Here is a 27,655-nt window from a genome sequence, read left to right on the forward strand (position 1 = left end):
TTTTTCAGAAGTGACCTGGCCACACAGATGACAGCTCAACGGAGTGGGCCCCATCGCGTGGACATTTCCAGCAGCCCGAAAACTCTGAACGCAGTGGGTGTTGATTGTAAACGTGGAAGGATAAAAACAACTCCACGCGACCACGGGGAGAGTGACACGCAAACTCCGAATATACAGCGTCGGGATCGAACCCACAACCTCCTGTATACCAGGCGAGGTAGTTAACATCTCCTAGCCGCCGTGGCGCCCGTAAAATCATGACAGTGATAGTGGAGTCGGGGGGGGGGGGGGGGGTGGAGTTAGACGGTAATCCAAATTGCCCAGGCAGGTATTTTCTCTCTTGTAGTGGGAGAGGGGGGGGGGTGACAGTAAGATACTGCTTCTGTGTGGCCAGCTCGACGTTCATGAGTATCGTCCCCCAAGGTCACCTTAGAATTGGGTTTAGCGGTCAGATCGCCGGCCGGGGAACCTTGACTCGGGCTCTACTCGGGGGCATCAACATTGATGATGGCCTGTGCGGGGACTAGGGCTCCTCGTTGGTACAGAGAGGGGGGCTTTCTCGCACCACGTGATCAATCCTTGTCGCGCACCCTAAAACCACACGCGCGGACGCGCACACGTCACAGGTAAACATCGAAAAGCCTGACACAGTTACCCAAATTGGCATAGTTCATGCTCCAAGTTGTTGTTGTTGTTGATTTCCGCATGGCTCTTTCACTCTCTCTCTCGTTTCATTTTCTCCACTTGACATTTCCATGCCTGTGGAGTGTAAAATTGCGTGTTCAAAAATTCCCCACCCCCAACCCCCACCCTGCAATCGTACTCCGTCAACACAACCACCACAACAACCATCGTCATTGTCACACTGTAACCTCATTGCTCAACCCATACATCGTCTGATGCTGCTGCGGCTGCTTGCTGTTGCTGCTGGTGCTGATGATGATGCTGCTGCTGCTGCTGCTGCAGCTGCTGCAGCTGTGACGAGGAGGGTGTCACGGCGGCGTGCGGGCCGACGTAGTTGAGGTGTTCCAGCGTCATGTGCCGGCGACCGGCAAACGCCTGCCGCTTGGCCGCCGTGTTCGAGAGGCTCCACGTGCGGTAGTTGTCACCGCGCGCGACCTCCCGCACGCTCTGCATCCTCATCACGCGCCCCGTGGTGCTGGCACCCCCACCGGCGCCGCCCGCTCGCTCGAACCCGCCGCCGCCGCGTTCGCCTCGTTCGCCGCCACCGCCGCCTCGCTCGGCCCAGCCCTTGTGCAGCGACGGCGTGGACCCCAGGTGAGCCTCGGCCCTGCGCGCCCGCGCCATCACGCGGTCCGGCGTCATGGTGCCGCCCGGCCGGCCCGAGCCTGAACCGGAGCGCGCCGGCAAACGCGGCGGGAGCGGCGGTGGCGGCGGCCCGGCCCCCGACGAGCCCGGCTCGGACTCTGCCTCCTCGTCCAACGAGAGCCGCGCCAGGAAACCGCGCCGCTGTTTGCCCGACTTGGATTGCGACGACGACGCCGCCGATGTCGACTGCTGCTGCTGCTGCTGCTGTTGCTGCTGCTGGTGATGGTGGTGCGGCGGCGGCGGGGGCGGCTGGGCCCGGTGTTTCCCGTGCTGCGCCACGGGGCCGTCGTGGTCGTCCGACGAGTCGCCCGTCGGCTGGTCGCTGTGGTGCGACGAAGACGCCGGGGCCATCGGGTCGTCGTCAGCCATCTGCTGATGGTGCAGGGCCGACGACGCAGACCGGCCGAGCGTCCCGAATGAGAATCCGCCGCCGTTGCTGCCGCCGCCGCCGCTGGCCGACCGCGGGGGAAACCGCCCGCGGTCGAGCGCCGGCGTGGAGCCGTAGGTCTCGCCAGGGTAGCGGAGGGACATGCGGCCGGCGCGACGCTCGCGGTCGCTGCCGCCCCCGCCGCAGCCCGGCGCCCCCAGCAGGGAGCCGCCGGCGTAGTGCGCGGCGGCGGTGGGGCGCTCGTGCGGCGCGTGCCGCGCGGAGACGTGGTGCAGGCGGCGCGCCGAGTGGTAGCGGCTCGGCGCCTCGTCGCTCGGGAAGTTGGGCAGCCGCTGCGAGAGGGTGCGCGACTCGCGGGTCAGCGACGGAGTGGAGCCGAACACCCCCGAGCGGTCCTGGGACGGGGGGGGGAGGACGGGGGGGGGGAGTCACGTGCCGAAGTGGTTTGTGAGGCTCAAGTTGATTCGACCGAACTCGGTGGGAGTTCAAGAGAGTTCGTTTGTGACGGCGATTGATCTGAGGTCACCGCTCTCCCCCCGGGGGTCACCCCCCCCCCATCTTAAGCGTCACCACACTGTATCACGTCAATCGTTGATAATGAGCAGGAGTCGTCATCGTGAGGCATCGGTCAGATTGGGCTCGACCACGATCAAAGCTTTTTGCGGGGAAAAGATCAAGAGAGAAAAGGGCCAATTCTGTCACCAGTTCTGGCACCGGAGCGCCGTTGGTGGCTTTGATGCATCAGTGTTCAACCCAGTGCCGAATTATCCCAGTAGCAAAACTAGCTACACATGCTACAGGCCCCGCACTTTCAAGGGCCCGGCGTTAAATGCTTTCAAGCTATCAATTCGGGTCCAGTGATTCTGCACTTGCTCTATTACTATAGTACTATACTGCCTTCAACTTTTATGAACGACCGGGTGTTTAAGGTTAGCGATTTGTCGTATTATCTGGCTGTATAGCAAATGAAAAATACAATTATTTTAATGTGCAAGTAAAACAATTGTGTTTTAATATTTATGTTTTTTTTTTTATTTAGGGCCCCTTTATAACAAATGCTACAGGCCCCGCACTAGCTTCATCCGGCACTGGTTGAACCTCTTTGGCACCGCACGTAGCCAACAGACTAAACAAAATGTTAACATTTTCTTGCTGTGGATTTCACACCTGATGATGATTGCTTGTGTTGCAGTCGAAACGTCGTGAGAATTTTTATTATTTTATATTTTATTACTTTATTATTGCCCTTCTATGTGACTTTACTGAAAGAATGAAGAATATGAATCCCTGCAGTCACGAAAGCTTTAAATCGAAATTTCCTTCAAAGGTTGTTGGGGCAAGTGCTGTTCGCGAGCACCTATGAAGGCTGACAGGGCACACGAGGGTTTGGGTGGCCAGCACCACGCCCGGCCGCCTTTGTCTCCCTCGTGGCGATGTTTACTACATACCGCGCAAGTTACTCATTTCAGGCTGAGCCGACACAACACGCACACGTACGCACGCGAACCTTCTCGGAGCCGCTCCTCCACGTATGCTGCTGGTGGTGCCGGTGCCGGAACGACTGCGGCGTCGCGCCCGTCGAGACGCTCGATGCGACGGACGGTGCCTGCAACGCTCCCCCCATCCCACCGCCGCCGCCGCCCACCACCATCACCACGCCGCGCTCGCCCTCGTCGGAGTCAACGAGGGCCGCCGACACGGAGAGCGTCACCTCGCCGCCGCCGCCGCCGTACGCCGACTCGTCGAGCACCGGCGTCGATCCGTAGGCGCGGAAGCAGCGGTGGCGCTCGCCCCTCGCGTCGCGCTCCGCCAGCGCCGCCGCCGAAGACGCCGCCGCCGCCGCGGCCGCGTTGCGCTTCCAGACTCGCGCCCACTCGTCGGCCACGGAGCGCGTCCCGGGCTCGGGGCTGGGCCGGTGGGACAGCGAGGACACCGTCCCCGCCGCGGGGCCCACGACGACGACGCCGCCGATGCCGCCGCCGCCGCCGGAGGAGGGCGCGGAGCCGGGCAGCGGCGGAGTGAGGGCGAGATGAAGGGGCAGCGTGCCGCTCGCCAGCTCGGCCAGGTGCCGCTTGCGCGAGTAGTAGTCGCTCATCTCCTTCTCGGCTGCGGGGGGGGGCGGGGCGGCGGGGGGGGGGTGAGGTTGAGAGAGCGCAGTGGAGGAGGTGGAGGAGTTGAATTAGAAGTGGTGAGACGCGGGTGGTGAGGGAGGTTGTCGAGGTGGTAGAGGAGGTGGTAGAGGAGGTAGTGGAGGTGGTAGAGCAGGTGGTAGAGGAGGTAGTGGAGGAGGTAGTGGAGGTGGTAGAGGAGGTAGTGGAGGTGGTAGTGGAGGTGGTAGAGGTGGTAGTGGAAGGTGGTAGAGGAGGTGGTAGTGGAGGAGGTGTGGGAGTTGAATAGCAATGCAGCGAAGGAGAATGCGCACGAGGTTCAGAAGCATGGCGGAGGAGGAGGGATTCACGACAATTGGGTTGAAGAGGAGGCTTCGAGAAGAAGGAAATAGTGCGAGCGTGTGGAGGCGGAGCTTCAGAAGAAGAGGAGGATTTGAGATGGAGGAAGAGGAGGAGGTGAGGGAGTCAAAGAAGACGACGACGTTGTGAGGTAGGGACACGCGAGTGAGGAGGGATGGATCATTCTAGACGATGACGGCTCTGGTTCGTCACGATTGCAGTCAGTGGCGATGACTGTTGGCGACACTCCGGTCGACGATGAGGTCCGTGAACCCTCCCCTGCCCCCCCCCTGCCCCCCCCTGCTGCCCCTCCCCTGCTGCCCCCCCGCCTGCTGCCCCCCCCCCACTGCTGCCCCCCTCCCCTGCTGCCCCCCTGCCCACCCAACTGCTTCCGAAATCTTCTGACCGCCGCCATTTTTTCTTTGCACGAACCACACAAATCATCGGAGTTGCCGTGGCTGTGTGTGTGTGTGGGAGGGGGTTTTGTTGTTGCAACGATGGAAATTAAAGCGCCCTTCTATTTTCAAAGAGGAAAAACATATATATATAAAAAGGTGTGATTATTAATTAATATGTATGGTTGCTATTAATAATATAATTAATTAATATTTTATGCTTTATTGGTATAATTCATCAATTAATATGCATGATACTCTTTGGTTCACGTAGGTATAAAATAAAATAAATCACGACGTTTCGGGCGCAACACAAGCGTCCGTCATCAGGTGGGAAAGCGTGGGTTGCTGCTGAGGAAGACTTTTAATATCATTTGTATGATTCTTATTGATATTATTAATTAATATGTATCATTATTATTAATACCATTAATGAATATTAATAATAACGCATTCATACATTTATTTTCTTTCTGCCCATCCGAAAATAACAGGGTGCTTCAATTGTCATCAGCATCATCATCATTAAATCTTGACTTAAAGCTTTCGTGACTGCAGGAATACATATTCTATGGGTCTTTCGGTAAAGCCACGTAGACAGAAAATTTATTTTTAAAAATACCGCGACGTTTCGATCGCAACACAAGCATTCGTCACCGGTTGCTTGTGTTGCGATCGAAACGTCATGATTTTTTTTTTCTGTCTACGTGGCTTTACCGAAAGACCCATAGAATATACCACCATCATCATTATTAATAATAACCGCAGTTGGCCGCGCAAGGGTGCGAAGGGAGCTTTTTAAATGTAATCTTCAGAACTCCGCTTCGGGTCGTCACCACCTGGCCCGGTTGTCGTCATCTTGGGCCGAGGGAGGCTGCCAGCTGGTGTCCCGGGTGAATCTGCCAGTCTTACCCGCACGTTAAAGACCCACGTGTGTGTGTCTGCCTGCCTGCTGGGCACCGCATGGCATGGTGATAGCTGTCCGCTGGTGCCACACGCGTTTACTGGTGTCACGTGTTAGTGTCTCCGTGTCTGTCTGCTGGCACCACGTGGCATGGTGATAGCTGTTCGCTGGTGCCACACGCGTTTACTGGTGTCACGTGTTAGTGTACACGTGTCTGTCTGCTGGCACCACATGGCATGGTGATAGCTGTCCGCTGGTGCCACACGCGTTTACTGGTGTCAAGTGTTAGTGTACACGTGTCTGTCTGCTGGCACCACACGGCATGGTGATAGCTGTCCGCTGGTGCCACACGCGTTTACTGGTGTCACGTGTTAGTGTATCCGTGTCTGTCTGCTGGCACCACATGGCATGGTGATAGCTGTCCGCTGGTGCCACACGTGTTTACTGGTGTCACGTGTTAGTATCCCTGTGTCTGTCTGCTGGCACCACACGGCATGGTGATAGCTGTCCGCTGGTGCCACACGCGTTTGCTGGTGTCACGTGTTAGTTACCCCGTGTCTGTCTGCTGGCACCACATGGCATGATGCCTACCGTGCCTGCTTGCAACCACTCATCGTCTGCTGGTGCCCGACACGTGCCGATGCCATGCGTGCACCTGACTGGTAAGTAAGTATCACAATGAAGGGTTTTTTGGGGTTAGATCACGTTGATATAAACGTGTCGTTAAACCATCACCACTCGACGCAGACAATTCGTGAGGTTTGTCACGTAAACAAAACATGTCAATTAGTTACTGCTTCCAGCACACTGCTGTGTTGGGAGACTAAACCCACATCTCAAACTTGAGTACGACGTTTCGCCGGAGATTATAACCAGCGCCACAAGTGTGAAGAAGTCTTCCTGTTACGGTATTAAATCGAGAAAAGGTGATGCCATCACTGGAAGCCTACCAGGTGCGAAGAACAGAGGAAGAGGGGGAGGGGGGGTTAATGTAGTCATGTAAATTCCAATAGATTATATTAATCTTCTTGGTTCTTTCGGTAAAGTCACGTAGAAGGGAAATAATAAAATAATTAAAATAAAACATAATAAAATAATTATATTTATATTACTATATTCTATTATTTTATTATGTTTTTTTATTAGTATTATTTTATTATTTCCCTTCTGCGTGACTTTACCGAAAGAACCAAGAAGATGAATCCCTGCAGTCACGAAAGCTTTAAATCGAGATTATATTAATCTGAGAATATTATCACAGATAATAATATTGGTGGCGCAAAGCCTGGCGTGTTCAACTGATATGAATACCATGTTGCCTGCCCCGTACCAGCAACGCACGCTGGAGGCCTGTACGGCACGGTACGGCACGGCTGTGTCTTTTTAAATCCTTTATATTAAGTTCACTTGCTTGCTTGCTTAGGACCGTGCAAATCTTTCGGTCGTTTTTTAACCCACTTCCCGTGATCCAATCGAGCTGACATTTTGCACACAGACTCGTTGTGCGTGACAATTAATGTTCGTGAAATTTTTTTCTCCAAAATTTTACACTTTTTAGGACAAAAATATTATATTTAATTACCAATTGCTTAATGGTGCAATGCAATCATCTGACCCATAGGTGGCAGCCATCTCAAGCCAGAGGACGAGAGGACTCTAGCCGCCACGCATATAAAGGATTTATAGTGAAAAACTTTGTTTTTACGGGTTATACTTATTCCACTGGTGAGCGCGCCCCCGGCGTGGGAGACCCACCGAGGCGCTTGAGCGAGTTGAACTGCGCCACGTGCGGCTTGGAGCCCGGAGCGACGCCGTAGGCTTCGGAGAGGTACAGGAGGTGAGGGTGCGAGTGCGAGGGCGCCAGCGGCGTCATGAGGGCGGCCGTCACGTGCATGTTGTCCAGGCGCGGCTTCTCTGCGGGCGGCACCACGGACACGCTCGCGAGTTCAGCTCGTCGCTCGTTCGTCACCAATTCCGGTTGTTTGCGAATGGACCGGATGGGTCGAATGGAACCAGATGGGTAGAATGGAACTAGATGGGTCGAATGGAACTAGATGGGTCGAATGGAACCAGATGGGTCGAATGCAACCAGATGGGTCGAATGGAACCAGATGGGTCGAATGGAACTAGATGGGTCGAATGGAACCAGATGGGTTGAATGGAACCAGATGGGTCGAATGGAACCAGATGGGTTGAATGGAACCAGATGGGTCGAATGGAACCAGATGGGTTGAATGGAACCAGATGGGTCGAATGGAACCAGATGGGTTGAATGGAACCAGATGGGTCGAATGGAACCAGATGGGTTGAATGGAACCAGATGGGTCGAATGGAACCGGATGGGTCGATTTGGTCACGTGCATGTTGTCCAGGCGCGGCTTCTCTGCGGGCGGCACCACGGACACCCTCACGAGTTCAGCTCGTCGCTCGCTCGCTCGTCGCCAAATCCGGTTGATTTAGAATGGACTGGAGGTGTCGAATGGAACCGGATGGGTCGAATGGAACCGGATGGGTCGAATGGACGGGATGGGTTGAATGGAACTAGATGGGTCGAATGAAACTATATGGGTCGAATGGAACCAGATGGGTCGAATGGAAGGTATGGGTCGAATGGAACCAGATGGGTCGAATGGAAGGTATGGGTCGAATGGAACCGGATGGGTTGAATGGAACCAGATGGGTTGAATAGAACAAGATGGGTCGAATGCAACCGGATGGGTCGAATGCAACCGGATGGGACGAATGGAAGGTATGGGTCGAATGGAACCGGATGGGTTGAATAGAACAAGATGGGTCGAATGCAACCGGATGGGTCGAATGGAAGGTATGGGTCCAATGGAACCAGATGGGTTGAATGGAACCGGATGGGTTGAATAGAACAAGATGGGTCGAATGCAACCGGATGGGTCGAATGGAAGGTATGGGTCGAATGGAACCGGATGGGTTGAATGGAACCAGATGGGTTGAATAGAACAAGATGGGTCGAATGCAACCGGATGGGTCGAATGCAACCGGATGGGACGAATGGAAGGTATGGGTCGAATGGAACTAGATGGGTCGAATGGAACCGGATGGGTCGAATGGAACCAGATGGGTTGAATAGAACAAGATGGGTCGAATGCAACAGGATGGGTCGAATGGAAGGTATGGGTCGAATGGAACCGGATGGGTTGAATGGAACCAGATGGGTTGAATAGAACAAGATGGGTCGAATGCAACCGGATGGGTCGAATGCAACCGGATGGGACGAATGGAAGGTATGGGTCGAATGGAACTAGATGGGTCGAATGGAACCGGATGGGTCGAATGGAACCGGATGGGTTGAATAGAACCGGATGGGTCGAATGGACTGGATGGGTCGAATAGAACCCGATCGGCCGAATGGAAGCAATGGGTCGAATGGAACTAGGTGGGTTGAATGGAACCGGATGGGTCGATTTGGTCACGTGGATGTTGTCCATGCACGGCTTCTCTGCGTGCAGCACCACGGACATGGTCGCTCACTCGTTTGTTCCTTCATCCGTTCCATTCCGTTCAATCGCGAATGGACAGGATGGGCCGAATGGATGAGTGGATTTTGGTCAATCGCGAATGAGCGAATGGAAGGAATGAAACTGACGCGTCGATTTGGGACGGATGCAACGAATGAGTCAATTTCTCAGCACCCCCCCCCCCCCGTAAAAAATAAAAACGGAGGTCACCCCCCCCCCCGACACCCCGCCTCCCGATGTCAAGAAACCCCATCCGCTGTCGATCCACACCCGACGTGACGCGGCTGATGATGCCGATGACGTCACCGCACCCATGCCCGTCACCACCCGTCCAGCGGCACACGTGAGAGCCAGAGGCCGAGGCTCTTCCCCACACCCCCCCCCCCCACACCGCTGCCGTTTCATCTCCAGCCGAGTTAAATCGGACCGGCGATCAAATCGTCGGGCAAGGTTCTGGCTTCATATTTTTAGGTTTTTTCGGTAAAGTCACGTAGGTACAAAAAAATGTTAAATGAATAAAAGTAAAATAAAAATTTTATTTTTATTTTTTCTTTAATTTCACTTTTATAAATTAAAAAAATGTTTACCTACGTGACTTTACCGAAAAAACCTAAGAATATGAATCCTTGCAGTCATGAAAGCTTCAAATCTACAAGGCTCTGGCTCCTCCGCCGATGAGGTTGGCAACAAGACGCAACAGCAACGCGCAGAGCAACACGGAGGGGCGTGCAGTGAAGCGACGCGGCACGTTTGCGCTGTGTGCGGGAAAAATAATAATATCGTGTGTTTAGTTTGTTGTCCTTCCCCCGCGCCTCCGATTAGCGCAGTTGGTTGGCTACGTGCGGTGTGAAAGAAGTTCAACACAAGACAAGACAAAGATCCCCCGTATAGCCTTACCAGACTGTGGGGGCAAGTGCTGTTGGCGAGCACCTATGAAGGCTGAAAGGGTACACAAGGGGGTGGGTGGCCAGCACCACGCCCGACCGCCTTTGTCACTCCAGTGGCGATGTTTACACACCGCACCAGGTACTCATTTCAGGCTGAGTCGACCTAGGGGAGGCCCAAGACTGGTTCATATAATCGTCACTGGTGTTGGCCGTGAGCGGGAATCGAACCCGGGTCGCCAGGTTCATAGCGCAGCGCGCTAACCGCTACACTATCGCTCCCCACAAAGATAAAGATCCCCCATATAGCCTTAACAGACTGTAGGGGCAAGTGCTGTTAGCGAGCACCTCGCTCCCCACACACATACACCAGCAGTCCCTGAACTACTGCGTTGTGGTGTTCTATGGTCTTGGGTCACCATTACGAACACATTCTGCTGCGACGGGATATGGTTTCCCCCGTCATTTACAGATTCGATTCCTGCGCCCATGTGAGTCAGCCCCCGCCGGGTATCGAACTCGGGTGCCGAACGACCCCTACACCCTCCCCCCCGCACCACCGCGCGGCACGCACCGCCCGGTGCGGTGAGAATAAAAAAAATGTCGATGGAAATACGAAACGAAATGAAATATTTAGGCGGTGTGCTTTCCACCCGCAGGGACGAGCCGACGGGAGTAATGAGGTGAAATCGGGAACAGCTGCGCCGCATGTGAGCGAGCGAGTGAGCGAGCGAGTTAGCGAACGAGCGAGTGAACGAGCGAGTGAGTGGCCGAGCATGGCAGCGAGTGAGCGAGCGAGTGATTGAGCGAGTGATTGAGCGAGCGAGTTAGTGAGCGAGTTAGCGAGTGGACGAGCAAGGCAGCGAGTGAGCGAGCGAGCGAGTAATTGAGCGAGCGAGCGAGTGAACGAGCGAGGCAGCGAGTGAGCGAGCGAGTGATCGGGCGAGCCAGTGAGTGAGCGAGTTAGCGAGTGGACGAGCAAGGCAGCGAGTGAGCGAGCGAGTGAGTGAACGAGTGAGTGAACGAGCGAGCGAGTGGCCGAGCAAGGGAGCGAGTGAGCGAGTGAACGAGCGAGGGAGCGAGAGAGTTGATGAACGAGTGAGTGAACGACCGAACGAGTGAGTGAGCGAGCGAGTTGGCGGGCGGGCGGGCGAGTGAGTGAGCGATGAAGTGGGTGAAGGAGTGAGTGAGCGAGCGAGCGAGTTGGTGGGCGGGTGAGTGAGTGAGCAATCAAGTGGGTGAACGAGTGAGTGAGTGAGCGAGCGAGTTGGTGGGCGGGCGGGCGAGTGAGTGAGCGATGAAGTGGGTGAACGAGTGAGTGAGTGAGCGAGCGAGCGAGTTGGTGGACGGGCGAGTGAGTGAGCGATGAAGTGGGTGAAGGAGTGAGTGAGCGAGCGAGTTGATGGGCGGGCGAGTGAGTGAGCGATGAAGTGGGTGAACGAGTGAGTGAGTGAGCGAGTTGGTGGGCGGGCGAGTGAGTGAGCGATGAAGTGGGTGAACGAGTGAGTGAGTGAGCGAGCGAGTTGGTGGACGGGCGAGTGAGTGAGCGATGAAGTGGGTGAACGAGTGAGTGAGTGAGCGAGCAAGTTGGTGGGCGGGTGAGTGAGTGAGCGATCAAGTGGGTGAACGAGTGAGTGAGTGAGCGAGCGAGTTGGTGGGCGGGCGAGTGAGTGAGCGATGAAGTGGGTGAACGAGTGAGTGAGTGAGCGAGCGAGTTGGTGGACGGGCGAGTGAGTGAGCGATGAAGTGGGTGAAGGAGTGAGTGAGCGAGCGAGTTGGTGGGCGGGCGAGTGAGTGAGCGATGAAGTGGGTGAACGAGTGAGTGAGTGAGCGAGTTGGTGGGCGGGCGAGTGAGTGAGCGATGAAGTGGGTGAACGAGTGAGTGAGTGAGCGAGCGAGTTGGTGGACGGGCGAGTGAGTGAGCGATGAAGTGGGTGAACGAGTGAGTGAGTGAGCAAGCAAGTTGGTGGGCGGGAGAGTGAGTGAGCGATGAATTGGGTGAACGAGTGAAAGAGCGTCGTGAGTAAACGACTCTCGCCGTGAGTTCTGCAATCGGTGGGGCTCCCAGAGTCGCCTGCTTTGATTTCCCTGCTCTTAGATATCGGCATGAATAATGTACCCATCATCATCATCACCATCATTACCACCACCACGATCCATGGGCAAATAGCCCGTGGGTGTCCACTGCACTTTTCCTCATTTGTTTCCACTTTGCTCAGCCTCGTAGCGATACGCTCAAGTACTTTCCGCATCTTTTCTGGCACCAATCTCTTACGATGTCGTCTTCAAGACGTTCTCTGTGAGGTCTTCCTCGCTTTCCTGCTCCTTACATTTTTTTCCGAACAACAACAACAACATTTTCCTGTTGTAGTCCATCTTACACACGTGTCCAAATAGTTTCCTTCCCATCACTGCCTGCATCAATGGGTCGTCTTCTTCAAAGTGCAACCTTTTTGTTTAATCTTATATTCTTAGTTCTTTCGGTAAAGCCCTTCTACGTGACTTTACCGAAAGAACCAAGAATATGAATCCCCGCAGTCACGAAAGCTTTAAATCTGTTTATCTGACTTTCACTTTGGTCACTCTGTAGGGGCAGCTTCGATGCAGCAGCATCAGCAGCATCCTCTCTGTAGCAATGCATTTATATCGCCACTATACTGGGACGCACCGAATTGAACGTGGAAAAATCCACCTTCAATTCTGATTTTCCTTTGTAATTTGCTCTCATTAGAATCCGGGCTGCGACCATCACCGTCACTCAATCATTCCGACTGGAGGATCCGATTGCATTCCGCGGATCGTCGCCTGAAATCCAGGATCCGGAACCCCGGGGGGAGGGGGGGGTAAGATCATAGCAAAGGGTGTGATCTCGGGCCGGCTTGTGCGAGATACGGCCACAGTGAGACTTCTCCCGTGAGCCTCGTGAATCGATCACTGTTGGGTTTTTTATGATGATGATGATGATGCGGCGGAGAGAGAGAACGAGACCCGAGATGGAAGTTATTTTTTTTTTTTACCAAAAGATTCGCGTCTTCTCCCCAGCTCCCGAAGGCATCACGGCACCTTGATCATCAGCGCGCGAGCGATTTTATGTTTTATTTTCTTGTTTTTTTTCATATCAAATATGTTTTCTCCCACCGAGCTGCGCGGGCTTTGAAGACAGAATAAGATAGTGGTAGAGTTAGTGATAGTATATTTCAGAGGGGAGTGCGTTTGCGTGTGTGTGGTGCTCGCTAACAGCGCTTGCCCCAAAATGATGTGAAGGCTAGGAGGGTGTTTTTTTTTGTAATCCTGTCTTTGTGTCTGTGGTGGGAGCGGTGGCGCAGTGGTTAGATCGCTGCGCTACGAACCCGGTGACCTGAGTTCCATTCCCACTCACGGCCATCAACACCAGTGGCGATTATATCTGAAGCGGCCCTGGACCTCCGCTAGGTCGACTCGGCCTCAAATGAGTAACCTGGTTGCGCTGTGTAAACATCGCTACTGGGGGGAGATAAAGGCGGCCCGGGCGTGGTGCTGGCCAACTACTCTGTCGTGTGTAGCGTATCGGCCTTCATAGGTGCTACTCGCTAACAGCACTTGCCCCAAAAGGCTGCTGGTCCCTTCCGGGGATCTTTGTCAATTTTTTGTGCGTGGGAAAAATCTGGCAGGTTTAAGACGCCATCGGTTTAAGAGGAAGAATAATCTGAGAACGGTGGACAGAGATGACAGCCACCCACGATCGAGTGAGTTCACAAGGACAATTATTCACATATAATGACGACTATGATGAAGACGATGATGACGGTCGAACAAAATGATGGCAGTCTGGCTACTCGGCAGGTTATATAATAATAATACGATGAATAATTTACGGTCTTTTGTCAATAGTGGAAGAGATTGTTTGGAGTTATTTCGTCCGCGCCGGTGAGTGCGAGTTGATGAAAGTGGTGGGGGATGGAGGGGAGAGAGGGAAGGGCACTTGGGTGGAGGGGGGTCATGGGTGGGAGTGTGTGGAATAGTTGGACGGATAGAATGAATGCAAGACCGATTTATATTTCACTCGACGACCGATATGTTAGCCGTAGCTAACACATCAGGTTGCGTGATGCTTCGTGCGTCGCTTCGCCACTGCTGCGCCACCGCTCCCCCTCCCCCCCGCCACCACCAGCCAACTCCTTGGCAGGGATGCGGGTAATGGAACAGCAAAACTAATCTACGATACGGGCCTCGCAAGAGAGATAATCTGCGGGTGCATTTGGCCGACGAGTCTACTGCGCCAATGTTCCGTGCGCGCGGGCGCTCGGAGGGAAATCTGAGCGACCGCTTCAACCGATACCCGGATCTCCAAACAGCATCCGACTCTGCGGCAACTGGTTTCTGTTGCTCATGCGACGCGATGCTGATGAGTCTCTGAAGGTCCAACCTGGGGCAAGGATGGCCTGTACCGTAATGTAAGAATATATATATATATAAAACAGTGCCGATTATAATTATTCATGCGTACAGGCAGTTTCCATCGAGTCTCAAGACTCCATCTAAACAGGGAGGGGTTCTGCTGCATTGAGGATGTCTGGCCATGAGTTCCATCGATGAGAGATGTTGGCCTTCGTGTGGGAAGGAGCTGGAGAGCTCGGAGAAGACTCGAAGCACCGCCGCGTGCCAGGAGGAGACAACTCAGCACGACCATCTCCTGCCCCCCCCCCCCCCACCGCGACTCCACACACACAACACCTGGCAAGCCCTGCTTGTGGTGGTGCTTGTGGTGCTTGTGGTGGTCGACCCGTGGCACCTGCTGGGTCTGCCCCGTGACCTCCTGCCAGCGGGCGTTCGACACTTCACGTGGCCCTCAAGGTGCACATGGCCTGGCACAAGCGTCGTGGTGACGTCACCGCCACTTAGTGGCGAATGGCGGTTGTTGTTGTTGTTAGTGGGGAGCGGTAGTGTAGTGGGACCCGGGTTCAATTCCCACTCACGGCCAACACCGGTGACGATTATCTGAACAGGTCCTGGGCCTCCCCTAGGTCGACTCAGCCTCAAATGAGTACCTGGTGCGGTGTGTAAACATCGTCACTGGGGAGACAAAGGCAGCCGTGCGTGGTGTTGGCCACCCACCCTCTCGTGTGCCGTGCCGACCTTCACAGGCGCTCGCTAACAGCACTTTCCCCAACAGTCTGTTAAGGCTACACGGGGGATCTGTGGCTTTGGTGGTAATCCATCTCAGGCGGCGTTCTTCATCGCAACGCCCGCGGGGGGCGCTGGAGACCCCTGGTGGCCTTCAATGCGCCCCCCCCCCCCTCCGAGAGAATTACACAAAGAGTGACAACCTCCCCCACCATCATTATCATCGTTCTGCTGTCAAACCCCCCACCCCCCCCCCCCCCCCAATGGTTTCAAATGTGTGGCTGTCCTCGCACTCATGATGTCTTATCGGCGGCAGTGAAAATGAGCGAGCTAAACAGGATTAATTCTGCTTATCTTGCGAGATGTGGGACCCTGACGCCCGCTCACAATTGCCCCACTCTTGCGAGTATGGATTTGGCTCTCGTGCAGAATTAATGGGGATGCGCTATGTACAGAAGATCATTTTTATCTGGAGGGGGGGGGGGTCTTAAACGTCTGATGATGATTGCTTGTGTTGAAATCGAAACGTCGTGATTTAATGTAATTTATTGTTATCTTTTATTTTTATGTATTCTTTTCTTTACCCACGTGACTTTACCGAAAGAACCAAGAGTAAGTATCTTTAACGACCACTGTCTGTGATGCGGATCGCGCGTTGACTATTATTTGTAATTGTTGCTGATGCACACCGCAGTATTAATCAGGGCGGCCCCCGGGTTCGAACCGCGAACGCCTGCAACAAAGCACGTGTGTGTGGAGTTTGAATGTTCTTACGATTGTCCTGCATGGGTTTCCTCTGGGATTCTGCGCGTTCTCACCAACGGCTAACCAAAGACAAAGCTCCTCCATATAGCTTTAACAGACTGTCGGGGCAAGTGCAGCTAGCACCTATGAAGGCCGGCACGATACGCGAGAGAGTGGGTTCTCGGCACCACGCCCGGCCGCCTTTGTCTCCCCCGTGGCGATGTTTACAAATCAAACCAAGTGCCCATTTTAAGGCTGAGTCGACCTCGGGGAGGCCCAGGACCGATTCAAATAATCGTCACTGGTGTTGATCCGTGAGCGGGAATCGAACTCGGGTCGCCGGGTTCGTAGCGCAGCGTAGCGCTAACCACTACACCACCGCTCCCTGTCACGCTCCATTCAATCTGAACGGGTATCGGCCAAAAAAACATCCCAATGTGAAAAAAATGTACCTGCACATTTGCTTAAATTGGGGAATACAGCAGCAGCAGTAACAACATCGCCCCCGCTGGTGCGAAAACCTTGGCAGGACCCTCCTGAGAAAGACGCTTTGAGACTCAGTGAGGCGTTCCTAGGGCGCCACGGTGGTGGGATGTTAACTACCTCGCCAGGTATACAGGAGGTCGCGGGTTCGATCCGGACCATTGCACCTGCTGCTGTATATTTGGTGTTTGCGTGTCGATCTCCCCGTGGTCGCGTGGATTTCTCCCCGGGTCCTCCGGTATCGCCCTCCACGCGATAAGCCACTGAGCGGTGCGGTAGATCTAGCGAGGCCTTACCCCGGCCAAATAAAAACATTCTCTTCGATTGCTTCCCTGCTAATTCAAAACATCAATGAACAAACGCGGTGGGAACACCTCAACCCCCCCCCCCCCCCCACGTTCCATCATCCCCCCCCCCCCCCCCCCCAACTCGGCGCCCCGTCCCCCCCAATTAATGTCTCTCAATCACATTACAGCGGCGTTTGCAATTTTTTTTTTCGTTTTTCTTTAAATAAACGTTATTAAGTGGTGAATACATTTGAACAAAAATGGTAAACAGACGCGCAATTGGCTCTCAAACGACCGCGGCGATCGCTTAGAACGCAATTTGTGTGGTCGTTTGTTGTCGTTGTTGTTTGTTGTTGTTGTTTGTTGTTGTTGTTGGGGAGACCCCCCCCCCCCCCCGTTCGTCTCTAACGAGCTCCGAGCCGTCTGCTACCCTCCCGTGGGGGTAACGCTGCGACGTCACGTCCACACGAACAACAACAACAGCAACAACAACAGCAACAACAACAGCAACAACAACAACAGTAAACAAAAAGACAAAGATCACCCTCCCCCCCCCCACCAAACGACCCGGCGACATTTACACATCGCAACGCAGGTACACGTTTGAGGCTGAGTCGACCTAGGGGAGGCCTAGGACGGGTGTCGGTGGCCGTGAGCGGGAATCGAATTCGGGTTACCGGATCGCTGCGCCACGCCTCGCCGCACACAAAGACAAAGATGCCCCGTATAGCCTCAAGACACTCGTGGGGGCAAGTGCTGTTAGCGAGCACCTGCGAAGGCCGGCAAGGCACACGAGGGGGTGGGTGGCCAGCACCACGCCCGGCCGCCTTTGTCTCCCCAGTGGCGATGTTTACACACCTTAAAAGGTACTCATTTGACGCTGAACCGACGCGCGCACACACACACATACGCACACATACACACACATACAACAACAACAACCGCCATTCGGCACTAAGTGGCGGTGACGTCACCACGACGCTTGTGCCAGGCTATGTGCACACACATACACACACACATACATACACACACACAAACACACACACACACATACACACACATACACACACACATACATACACACATACACACACATACACACATACACACACAAACACACATACACACATACACACACATACACACACATACATACACACATACATACGCACATACACATACATACACACATACATACACACATACATACGCACATACACATACACACAAACACACACACACACATACACACACACATACACACACACATACATACACACATACACACACATACACACACAAACACACATACACACATACACACACATACATACACACATACATACACACATACACACACATACACACACATACACACACACACATACACACACACATACACACACACATACACACACATACACACACACACATACACACATACACACTCACACACACGCGCGTTTTAGTGTCCCGCGAGAGTTCTCCGTCGTGATTATGCAAAACGTGTTTAGCCTGACAGCTTCCCTGTCGACTTCGGTTACCGCTAATTAAACACTCCCATCGACAGCCGCGCGTTGTGGAAAGCGCGTTACGTAACACGCGCGTAGGTACCATTCTTTGTGTGTGCTCCCCCTGTAACGTGTTTAACTTACGCTGGTGGTGGTGGGGGGGGGGGGGGCTTGGCACCTCAGGACCTTGATCTGCAGCGTTAAAAAAAAAATAACCCATCGGAACTGATCAACCGAACATCGCACTTGCCAGAGAGTGACAGGACCGCTTTGCGGATCGAAAGCTCGCTTGCCTGCGTGCCATTACGAAAGGTAAGTCCTCGCTTAACGCGTTTCCGCTACAACGCATTTCCGCTACAACACGGCTCCTCTGTTAAGGAACACGACGAGAAACGCGCACCACTATAACACCACCGGTGCCCGTTATAACGCGACTAGTGCTCGTTATAACGCGACTAGTGCCCGTTATAACGCGACTAGTGCTCGTTATAACGCGACTAGTGCCCGTTATAACGCGGTTTCTGCGCTGTCGGCAACAAACCACTTTCTTGATCAGCGCGGCTGAGCGGAGCGGGAATTCTGGGTGTACGCGCGGAGCGACACGGCACGTACTCTCATCTCAGCTCATTGCGCCAACCATGGCAAGACCTGCAGGCCGATTACTTCGTCGTGCAAACGTGATTCAGCAGCAGTGATTCCTCACTTGACGCGCGTCTCGCTGAACGCGGTACGCTTTTCAAAGGAACGCATCGACTGCCGCGTTTAGCGAGGGATCGCTGCGTTTTGCGCTTTAACACCTTTGCTGTGCATAGGCCCAGAGGTCACCGAAAGGTAAAGATGACGTGGACTGGGGTGGGCTCAGGGGTCAGGAACAACGAACCCCTCCCTCCTGGAATCTTGTGTGGTGATACTGGGTTGTGCCACTCGTGATGAAGCCACTTCGTTATCGAGTCATCCTCCTGTCGAGTCATCCTCCTACCGAGTCACCCTCCTACCGACTCATCCTGTTTTCCGCTGTCACTCCACCACCTCTTGAAGTGTGACGGCCCTCGGCCTTCGTTTTCCTGCTGCGCGTGGCAGCGCAGAGCCCGACGCTGCTGGAGATTCGTCGCCTAATCAAGGCGCGCGTTTTCCCGAAACCGGATTTCATCTTCTGGGTGTCATCGGCAGAGTCAGGCTTTCACTGTAAGCAGCAAACACCAGATGTTAACGGTGACAGAACCCAGCCCCCTCCATCCACCCCCCCCCCCCCCCATTCTCCACCACTCGTTACATGGCAGGGCCCCCGTCACGGCGCGAAATGAATTAAAGAACACGGCAAGATTTCGTGAAAACGAATTTCACGCCGTAACCGCCGAAGCCTCATGCCGCATAAATTAAACGAATCAACATCCCGCGTTCTGCCTTTTGTTTTCCTCTCTCTCGCAATATAAAGCCTTGGCTTTTGTTGTGATCATCATCATCACTCACAATTCTGACGATGACGATTACGAATATATACAAGACCCAGCCATCTCCATGTCGCCTTTAACAGACGTACACAAAGATCCCCCGTATAGCCTGCAACAGGCTGTAGGGGCAAGTGCTGTTAGCGAGTGGCACCTATGAAGGCCGGCACGGCACACGAGGGGGTGGGTGGCCACCACCACGCCCGGCCGCCTTTGTCTCCCCCGCGACGATGTTTACTGCAGATCGCACCAGGTGCTCATTTGAGGCTGAGTCGACCTAGGCGAGGCCCAGGACCGCTTCAGGTAATCGTCACCGGTGTTGGCCGTGAGCGGGAATCAAACGGTTAGCGCTGCGCTAACCGTTGCACCACCGCTCCTCGTGCGTGGGTGTGTTGTAAATAAACCGTCGGGATTGCGGCTGTGGGAGCGCGAGCTATTTGTGGACGACCGCCGATCAGGACATCTTGGTGGGTCTAACCCCGAGTAGAATTACATTGCCCCTCCAGCCTGCTCTCACCCCCATCGAAGTGCGTGCGCGTGTAGGTGTGTGCTCGTGGCATGTAAATGCATGGTGTGTTAACGTGTGGGGTGTGTGTGTGGTGTGTGGTGTGTGTGTGGTGTGTGTGGTGTGTGGTGTGTGTGGTGTGTGTGTGGTGTGTGTGGGGTGTGTGGTGTGTGGTGTGTGTGGGGTGTGTGGTGTGTGTGGTGTGTGTGGTGTGTGTGTGGTGTGTGTGGGGTGTGTGGTGTGTGTGGTGTGTGTGGTGTGTGTGGTGTGTGTGGGGTGTGTGTGTGGTGTGCGTGGGGTGTGGGGCGCGTGCCATTGTAAAGGGTGCACAAGAGACGAAGATCCACTGAAGCGGTGACCCGAGTTCGATTCCCGCTCACGGACTAACACCGGTGACGATTGTCTGAACCGGTTCTGGGCCTCCCCGAGGTCGACTCAGCCTCAAATGAATATCTGATGCTGTGTGTAAACATCGCCGCTGGGGGGGAGACAAAGGCGGTGGGGCGTGGTGCTGGCCACCCACCCCCTCGTGTGCCGTGTCGGCCTTCATAGGTGCCGCTCGCTAACAGCACTTGTCCCAACAAGTATGTTTAAGGCTACGCGGGGCATCTTTGTCTTTGCACGTTCCCACCCCGTTCCCACCCCGTTCCCACCCCGTTCCCACCACGTTCCCACCGTGAAACGGAATCGCGCGCTCGCCCGAGCGGCGTGGCCCTTCCGCCGGCAAGCGTCGTGGGGTTGGGACTCGCAGTCGCGTGGCTGGCGTGGGGGGCAGGCAAGGGGTGAGGCTGGCGTGGGGGGCAGGCAGGCAGGGGGTGAGTCTGGAGTGGGGGGCAGGCAAGGGGTGAGGCTGGCGTGGGGGGCAGGCAGGGGGTGCCTTGCCACCTTCCCTCCCCCACGGTGGCCAAAGCGACGAGCTTGGGGTCCCACTTGACACCGATCACGAGATGTGTTTTGAGCAGTTTAATATTGGATCTAACACCGTTTTGTTTCAATGCAATGTCACTGAACGAAACGTAATTTGCTTTGAATGGCAGTGACTTTGAGTGAAATAGCATTGGGCATATAACTCCGTTGGATCCACGAGACACGCGTCAATTGTATTGCAGAGATGGTACCACTGCAGAGCTGGAGTGGCTGCGTTCTGCGTAGAAGGAGCACGCCCCTGCAGCCTTAAATGTCTGAGACCGTGAGCGTAACGACGATGTAGTTACTACACCACTGATAATGTAGTTACTACGCCACTGATAATGTAGTTACTACACCACTGATAATGTAGTTACTACACCACTGCTAATGTAGTTACTACGCCACTGATAATGTAGTTACTACACCACTGATAGTGTAGTTACTATGCCACTGAACACATTCCTGCGGAGGGAGCTGGTAGGAACGTTGGGTTGCTCGGTCAATGGCCAGGGTCAACGGCAGCGTGGTGTATTCCGCAAATATGCCCGACTGTGAGGGCGGGCACAAGCCGGCGAGAGTAGGTTAAACGTTGAGTTTTATAAGGGCACCACGGGGTGACCAGCCCCTCCCCACCCAGCAACACCCCTCCCACCCCCACCCAGCCCCACCCAGCCCCTCCCCACCTCCCCTCCCCACCCAGCCCCTCCCTACCCTCCCTACCCAGCCTCTCCCCACCCTCCCCTCTCCACCCAGCCCCACCCCTCCCATATTTGGATGCAGGACAGACGGACGGATGGACACAATAATCCCCTGTGGGCTGGTGTAACCAGGAGGTTCCTACCAGTACAACGTAGTTTACTACACCACCAGGAAGTACGCGTCTGTATCCAAGGAGAAGGAAGACGAGGTGGGGGGCAACTATGAAGGAGACCACACACAGAGTGTACACACAGTGTACACACAGAGTACACACACAGGGTGCACACAGAGTAGACACAGTGTACACACAGAGTGTACACAGAGTGTACACACAGAGTGTACACACAGTGTGTACACACAGAGTGTACACACAGAGAGTACACACAGTGCACACACAGAGTGTACACAGAGTGTACACACAGAGTACACACAGTGCACACACAGTGCACACACAGAGTGTACACAGTGTACACACAGTGCACACACAGAGTACACACACAGTGTACACACAGAGTGTACACAGGGTGCACAGACAGAGTACACACACAGTGTACACACAGTGTGTACACACAGAGTGTACACACAGTGCACACACAGTGCACACACAGAGTGTACACAGAGTGTACACACAGAGTACACACAGAGTGCACATAGAGTGTACACACAGTGTACACACAGTGTACACACAGAGTGTACACAAAGTGTACACAAAGTGAACACACAGAGTACACACACAGTGCATACACAAAGTGTACACACAGAGTACACACAGAGTGTACACAGAGTGTACACACAGAGTGTACACAAAATACACGAGCCCGCAGAGAAGAGGAAAGTTCTCGATTAGAATCCGCGGTTGTTGAATAGCGAGAGGCAAAAATCAATCGATTTTCATCACTTCGGGACGCTTCAAACCAAAACTAAATCGCTGCTGATGGTGGCGAAGATGCAGGAGGGTGGGGAGGGAAGGGGTTGGAGGGTGGCTGGGTGAGTTCGGGGTGAAACGTGGAACCACTTTGTCGGGGTCGCGAAGTCACTAGTGGTGCTGTAATCGTCATTCGTTCGACGTATTCATCAACGCGTACACTCATTCGTCAACTCATTCATTCACTCATTCCAAAACATTTTCGCTCATTCAGCCCTTCCTGGGTACACAAGCGTTAGAAGCATAATTATCATAAATCCCCTGTGCACACTCTTGCACACATGTTAATTAAACAACATCTCGGCAACATCTCAGAGTGGGAATTTGCTAACCGAAATGAAAAGACAACATTTCAGTACGTATGTTCAATGTCCGAAACCGGTTCCGGGCCTCCCCTAGGTCGACTCAGCCTAAGGTCGGGCGTGGTGCTGTCGACCCAGCACCGCTAACAGCACTTGCCCCAACAAAGTCTGTTCAAGGCTATACGGGGAATCTTTGTTCTTTTTGTTTGTATGATATTCCTATGATGACTGTTACATTGCTTTTGTGGCTTTATTTTGATGATTTTGAGGACGGTTTGGTCTCGCCATGTTTGTTTGTTGTAGTACAGAGTTGGCCTGATAACTTTAATCTACATTGTCTGAATGTTGTTATTGTTTGACTTGCATGTCACTGGGATTTTTGCACACAGCAGTTGAAATGCGGTGTTTTTTCTGAAAACTTTGCTGTTTTTTTCCAGGATTTTTTCTGTTGCGTGTAGTCACTTTAAGATGTTTCTTGTTCATGCTTTTGTTTTGTTGCGGTTGCACCCGAGTCAAGAGCCGCATGGCTCACAGGGTTATACGTAATAAATTAAACCGATATGTTCCCATAACTCCCTAGTGCCTCTCCCCTGCCCGTCCGCCGCCACCTCGAATGCGAGCCGTGCATTCTCCGGACTCTTCCGGCCCACACGAAAGTCCGAAACAAACTTCGGAATGGAACCCCGCGGAGGAACATCGTCATTCGCCGTGAAAGGATCCTCCCGAGAAGCAGTCTTGAGACTCGGTAAGGATTCTCTTTCGTGGCTAATCAATTTGCCGACCCCCGCCCGGCTTAAACAACACGAATACGGGGGCGGGGAGGAGGAAAGAACATTCTTCACAGAGGGGTAAATCGGTCAGGCGAGGAGAGCGAATGACAGCTCCAATTGATGATGCCGCACAGAGCATCGCGGTCGGTCGAGATTTTTGTGAAATGATTGTTAATGTTATTAAATTCCGTTGCTTTTTAACGGGCTTATTAGCGTCTCTTTGTAAAGGTTACGGTATCAACTATGCGCCGTTTTTTATAAGATTCAAACGGTGACAGCGAAATGTTTGCCGGAATGATGCATCTGCGTGTGTGTGTGTCAGCGTCTAACGGTCTCTGCGGGAGCGTGTGTCGAGCGGTCTGTGTGCGTGTGAGTGCGTATGCAAGAGGAGCGGTGGCACAGTAATTAGCACATTACGCTACGAACTCGGCGACCCGAGTTCGATTTCCGCTCACGACCAATAACAGCGCTCGACTCCGATTCAAATGAGTATCTGGTGCGGTGTGTAAACATCGCCGCTAGGGAGACAAAGGCGGCCGGGCGTGGTGCTGACCACCCACCCTCTCGTGTACCGTTCTGGCCTTCAATAGGCGCTCGCTAACAGCACTTGCCTCAACAGTATGTTAAGGCTATACGGGGGATCTTTGTCATTGTAATGTAAGGGGCACAGCTGGTGCATCTGCCAGTCGTCTCAGTCAGCCAACCCGTGGCACCTGATGGGTCTGTCCCGTGACCTGTCAGCAGCGAGGCTTCGACACTTCACGTGGCCTCAACGTGCACCTGGCCTGGCACAGTCGCCGTGGTGACGTCACCGCCACTTAGTGGCCAATGGCGGTTGTTGTTGTTGTTGTGTGTGTGTGTGTGTATTTGAGCGTGTATGCGTATGTGTGTGTGCGTGTGAGTATATGTCAGTGCGTGTGTACGCAGCGGGAAACGATTGTGTAGCGGTTAGTGCGAACGCAGCTAATTGATGATTTATGTTGTTCAATATTTAGCTTCCTTAAATCTTCACCTTTGTGTCAGCTGCTTGTATGAGTGTGTATTGAGCGCGCTTCCGGGGTGTCAGGATACATCAATTCATGCATTAATATTGATTAAATTTGGTAATATATGTAATCAACTCGTACGTGTAAAAATAGATGTATGCACTGTTATGGAAATCGTATGCAAATTAGCTCAACGCACCGCTTCAAACCCTGCAACTGAGCAGTGCTGACTCATCGTCAATGACAAGGCCATCATGAACCCCCTAAAGAGACACCCAGAGCCAGGGCTTGAACCCAGGTTTTCAGCATTGCTGACTCATTGTCACTGACACGGCCATCATGAACCCCCCTTAAGAGACACCCAGACCCAGGGCTTGAACCCAGGATCTCAGCAGTGCTGGATCATTGTCAATGACACGGCCATCATGAACCCCCCTTAAAAGACACCCAGACCCAGGGCTTGAACCCAGGTTCTCAGCAGTGTTGGTTCATTGTCACTGACACGGCCATCATGAACCCCTTTAAGACACCCAGAGCCAGGGCTTGAACTCAGATTCTCAGCATTGCTGGTTCATTGTCAATGACACGGCCATCATGAACCCCCTTAACAGACACCCAGACCCAGGGCTTGAACTCAGATTCTCAGCATTGCTGGATCATTGTCAATGACACAGCCATCATGAACCCCTTTAAGACACCCAGACCCAGGGCTTGAACCCAGCGTCTCAGCATTGCTGGTTCATTGTCAATGACATGGCCATTATGAACCCCCTTAAGAGACACCCAGAGCCAGGGCTTGAACCCAGATCCTCAGCAGTGTTGGCTCAGTTCCTCTGACACGGCCATTATGAACCCTTTGTGCCACTTAGCCACCTCCATTATGATTTTAAATTACTCTTTTTTTGGGGGGTCTTGTCAGCTCGTTTCACATTAGCTTTGTGCAGCAGCTTTTAAGTTGGAATGCCCTCGCGTAACAAGCTCTCTTTTTGTCACTTAAATTACTATCATTTCATTTTCAACTTTCCGATCAACGTGGTCGGAATTTTTTAAATGTGTGTAAAAATAACAGACGCCTTCAGCCGGAACACGAAAATATGATGGCTGTATAACCAAGTGTTTCAAAGGTCTGTCTGCTTTGTGTAGCCTAAAAGTGCGTGCGTTTGCGTATGGGTGCGTGTGTGTGTGGATGTGTGTGTGTGTGGGGAGCGGTGGCGCAGCGGTTAGCACATTACGCCACGAACCCGGCGACCCGAGTTCGATAAATAGCAGTGACTAAATTTTGAACCTCTCCTGGGCCTCCCCTAGGTCGACTTGGCCTCAAATGAGTACCTGGTGCGATGTGTAAACATCGCCACTAGGGAGACAAAGGCGGCCGGGCGTGGTGCTGGCCACTCACCCCTTCGTGTGCCGTGCCAGCCTTCATAGGTGCTCGCTAATAGCACTTGCCCCTACAGTCTGTTAAGGCTACACGGGGGATCTTTGTATTTTTGTCTTTGTGTGTGTAGAGGGGGGGGGAGCGGTGGCTCAGCGGTTAGCACATCACGCTACGAACCCGGCGACCCAGGTTCGATTCCCGCTCACGACCAATAACATGGCTGGCTGCCATGCAATAATACTTTATAACGGACATATATCGATAGATACGGTACTGGCATCATGTTTAATAGTTCTAAGAGTTTGATGTGCTCACACCGCTTACATGCCGCTCTGTCAGCCACACTTTGGGCAAAACACGTTTCAGATCTCGGGAATTTTCGTAAAATTTGGCCCTCAGATTTGGAGCGCTCTTTGACTGACAACCCCACCTGGCCACTGATATTCTCGCATTTGGAGGGGGGGGGGGGAAACAATACATGTTAGATAAACTAGAGATGTGTTTTATTTCATGTTATAAGATGTGAAAAAAAAATTCAGGTAAAGCACCACTGAGCTAGAGTAGTAGGTTTTTACCCTTTAAACTGGTACAAAAGGACAGTGCATATCATTACCATTATCAGAGTTGTTTCTTTTTGTTTGCATTTTGCCTGCTTGTGTTGCGGTTATTGCAAACATGATGCCTTGTATAAAGGTGTGAGTTTTGTACCAGTTTAAAGGGTAAAACCCTACTACTATATTTTGCCACTGGTAAAGGAGGTCTCATAGCACCACTGAGCTATTTGACTCTTTTTCAGAAGGGACCTGGCAACAAATGATAGTCTAACGTTAGTGGCTGGTCACGTGGACATTGCTAGCAGCCAAATACTCTAAACGCCTGACGTTGATTCTCAATGCGGAGGGGAAAATCGGAGGACCCGGGTGAAAAATCCACGCGACCACGAGCAGAGAGAGAGAGAGAGACACGCAAACTCCAAATATACAGCAGCAGAAGGTGTCAGGGTCGGGGTCGAACCCACGACTTCCTGTATACCAGGCGAGGTAGTTAACATCTCCTAGCCACCGTGATGATGATGATGATGATGAGAGAGACACGCAAACTCCAAATATACAGCAGCAGCAGGCGTCAGGGTCGGGGTCGAACCCACGATCTCCTGCGTACCAGGCGAGGTAGTTAACATCTCGTAGCCACCGTGATGATGATGATGAGAGAGACACGCAAACTCCAAATATACAGCAGCAGCAGGCGTCAGGGTCGGGGTCGAACCCACGATCTCCTGCGTACCAGGCGAGGTAGTTAACATCTCGTAGCCACCGTGATGATGATGATGATGATGAGAGAGACACGCAAACTGCAAATATACAGCAGCAGCAGGCGTCAGGGTCGGGGTCGAACCCACGACCTCCTGCACACCAGGCGAGGTAGTTAACATCTCATAGCCACCGTGATGATGATGAGAGAGAGAGACACGCAAACTCCAAATATAGAGCAGCAGCAGGCGTCAGGGTCGGGGTCGAACCCACGATCTCCTGCGTACCAGGCGAGGTAGTTAACATCTCGTAGCCACCGTGGCGATCTGGAGGCGCTCGTTGGGTCTGCTGCGCATTATAAAAACGTAAATAACAACAACAACAATAACAACATGACGAAGCGGTCCCTCCGAATATCCTGACAAACTCCAAACACGACCGCAACAACGACGACGCGTTAAAGCGATCGGCGTTTGCGGACTCTGCGGTGCGCATCTCGAGATTGCACAGAGATTGCACG

At 53.3% G+C, this 27,655-nt stretch overlaps 1 protein-coding gene across 5 annotated transcripts in view; it reads right to left on the minus strand.

The window, feature by feature from the left end:
• Positions 1 to 307: 307 nt before the first annotated feature.
• The window catches only part of LOC133346104 (mucin-19-like), a 103,247-nt gene continuing 75,899 nt past the window's right edge, over positions 308 to 27,655 (minus strand). For 2 of the 5 annotated variants that reach the window (XM_061557497.1, XM_061557508.1), the window contains 3 exons: positions 7,219 to 7,377; positions 3,225 to 3,823; positions 308 to 2,112 (listed from right to left, as the gene is read on the minus strand). In XM_061557497.1, the coding sequence (XP_061413481.1) occupies positions 874 to 2,112; positions 3,225 to 3,823; positions 7,219 to 7,377 (1,997 nt within the window). In that variant the 3' untranslated portion in view covers positions 308 to 873. Of the gene's footprint in view, positions 2,113 to 3,224; positions 3,824 to 7,218; positions 7,378 to 14,551; positions 14,826 to 18,961; positions 19,187 to 19,664; positions 19,745 to 27,655 lie in introns of those variants that run through there. The other 3 variants (XM_061557526.1, XM_061557516.1, XM_061557536.1) reach the window with 3 other exon arrangements.

The sequence above is a fragment of the Lethenteron reissneri genome, chromosome 3 (genome assembly GCF_015708825.2).
Source record: "Lethenteron reissneri isolate LAM-NWPU_2019-01 chromosome 3, ASM1570882v1, whole genome shotgun sequence".
Lineage (NCBI taxonomy): Eukaryota > Metazoa > Chordata > Hyperoartia > Petromyzontiformes > Petromyzontidae > Lethenteron > Lethenteron reissneri.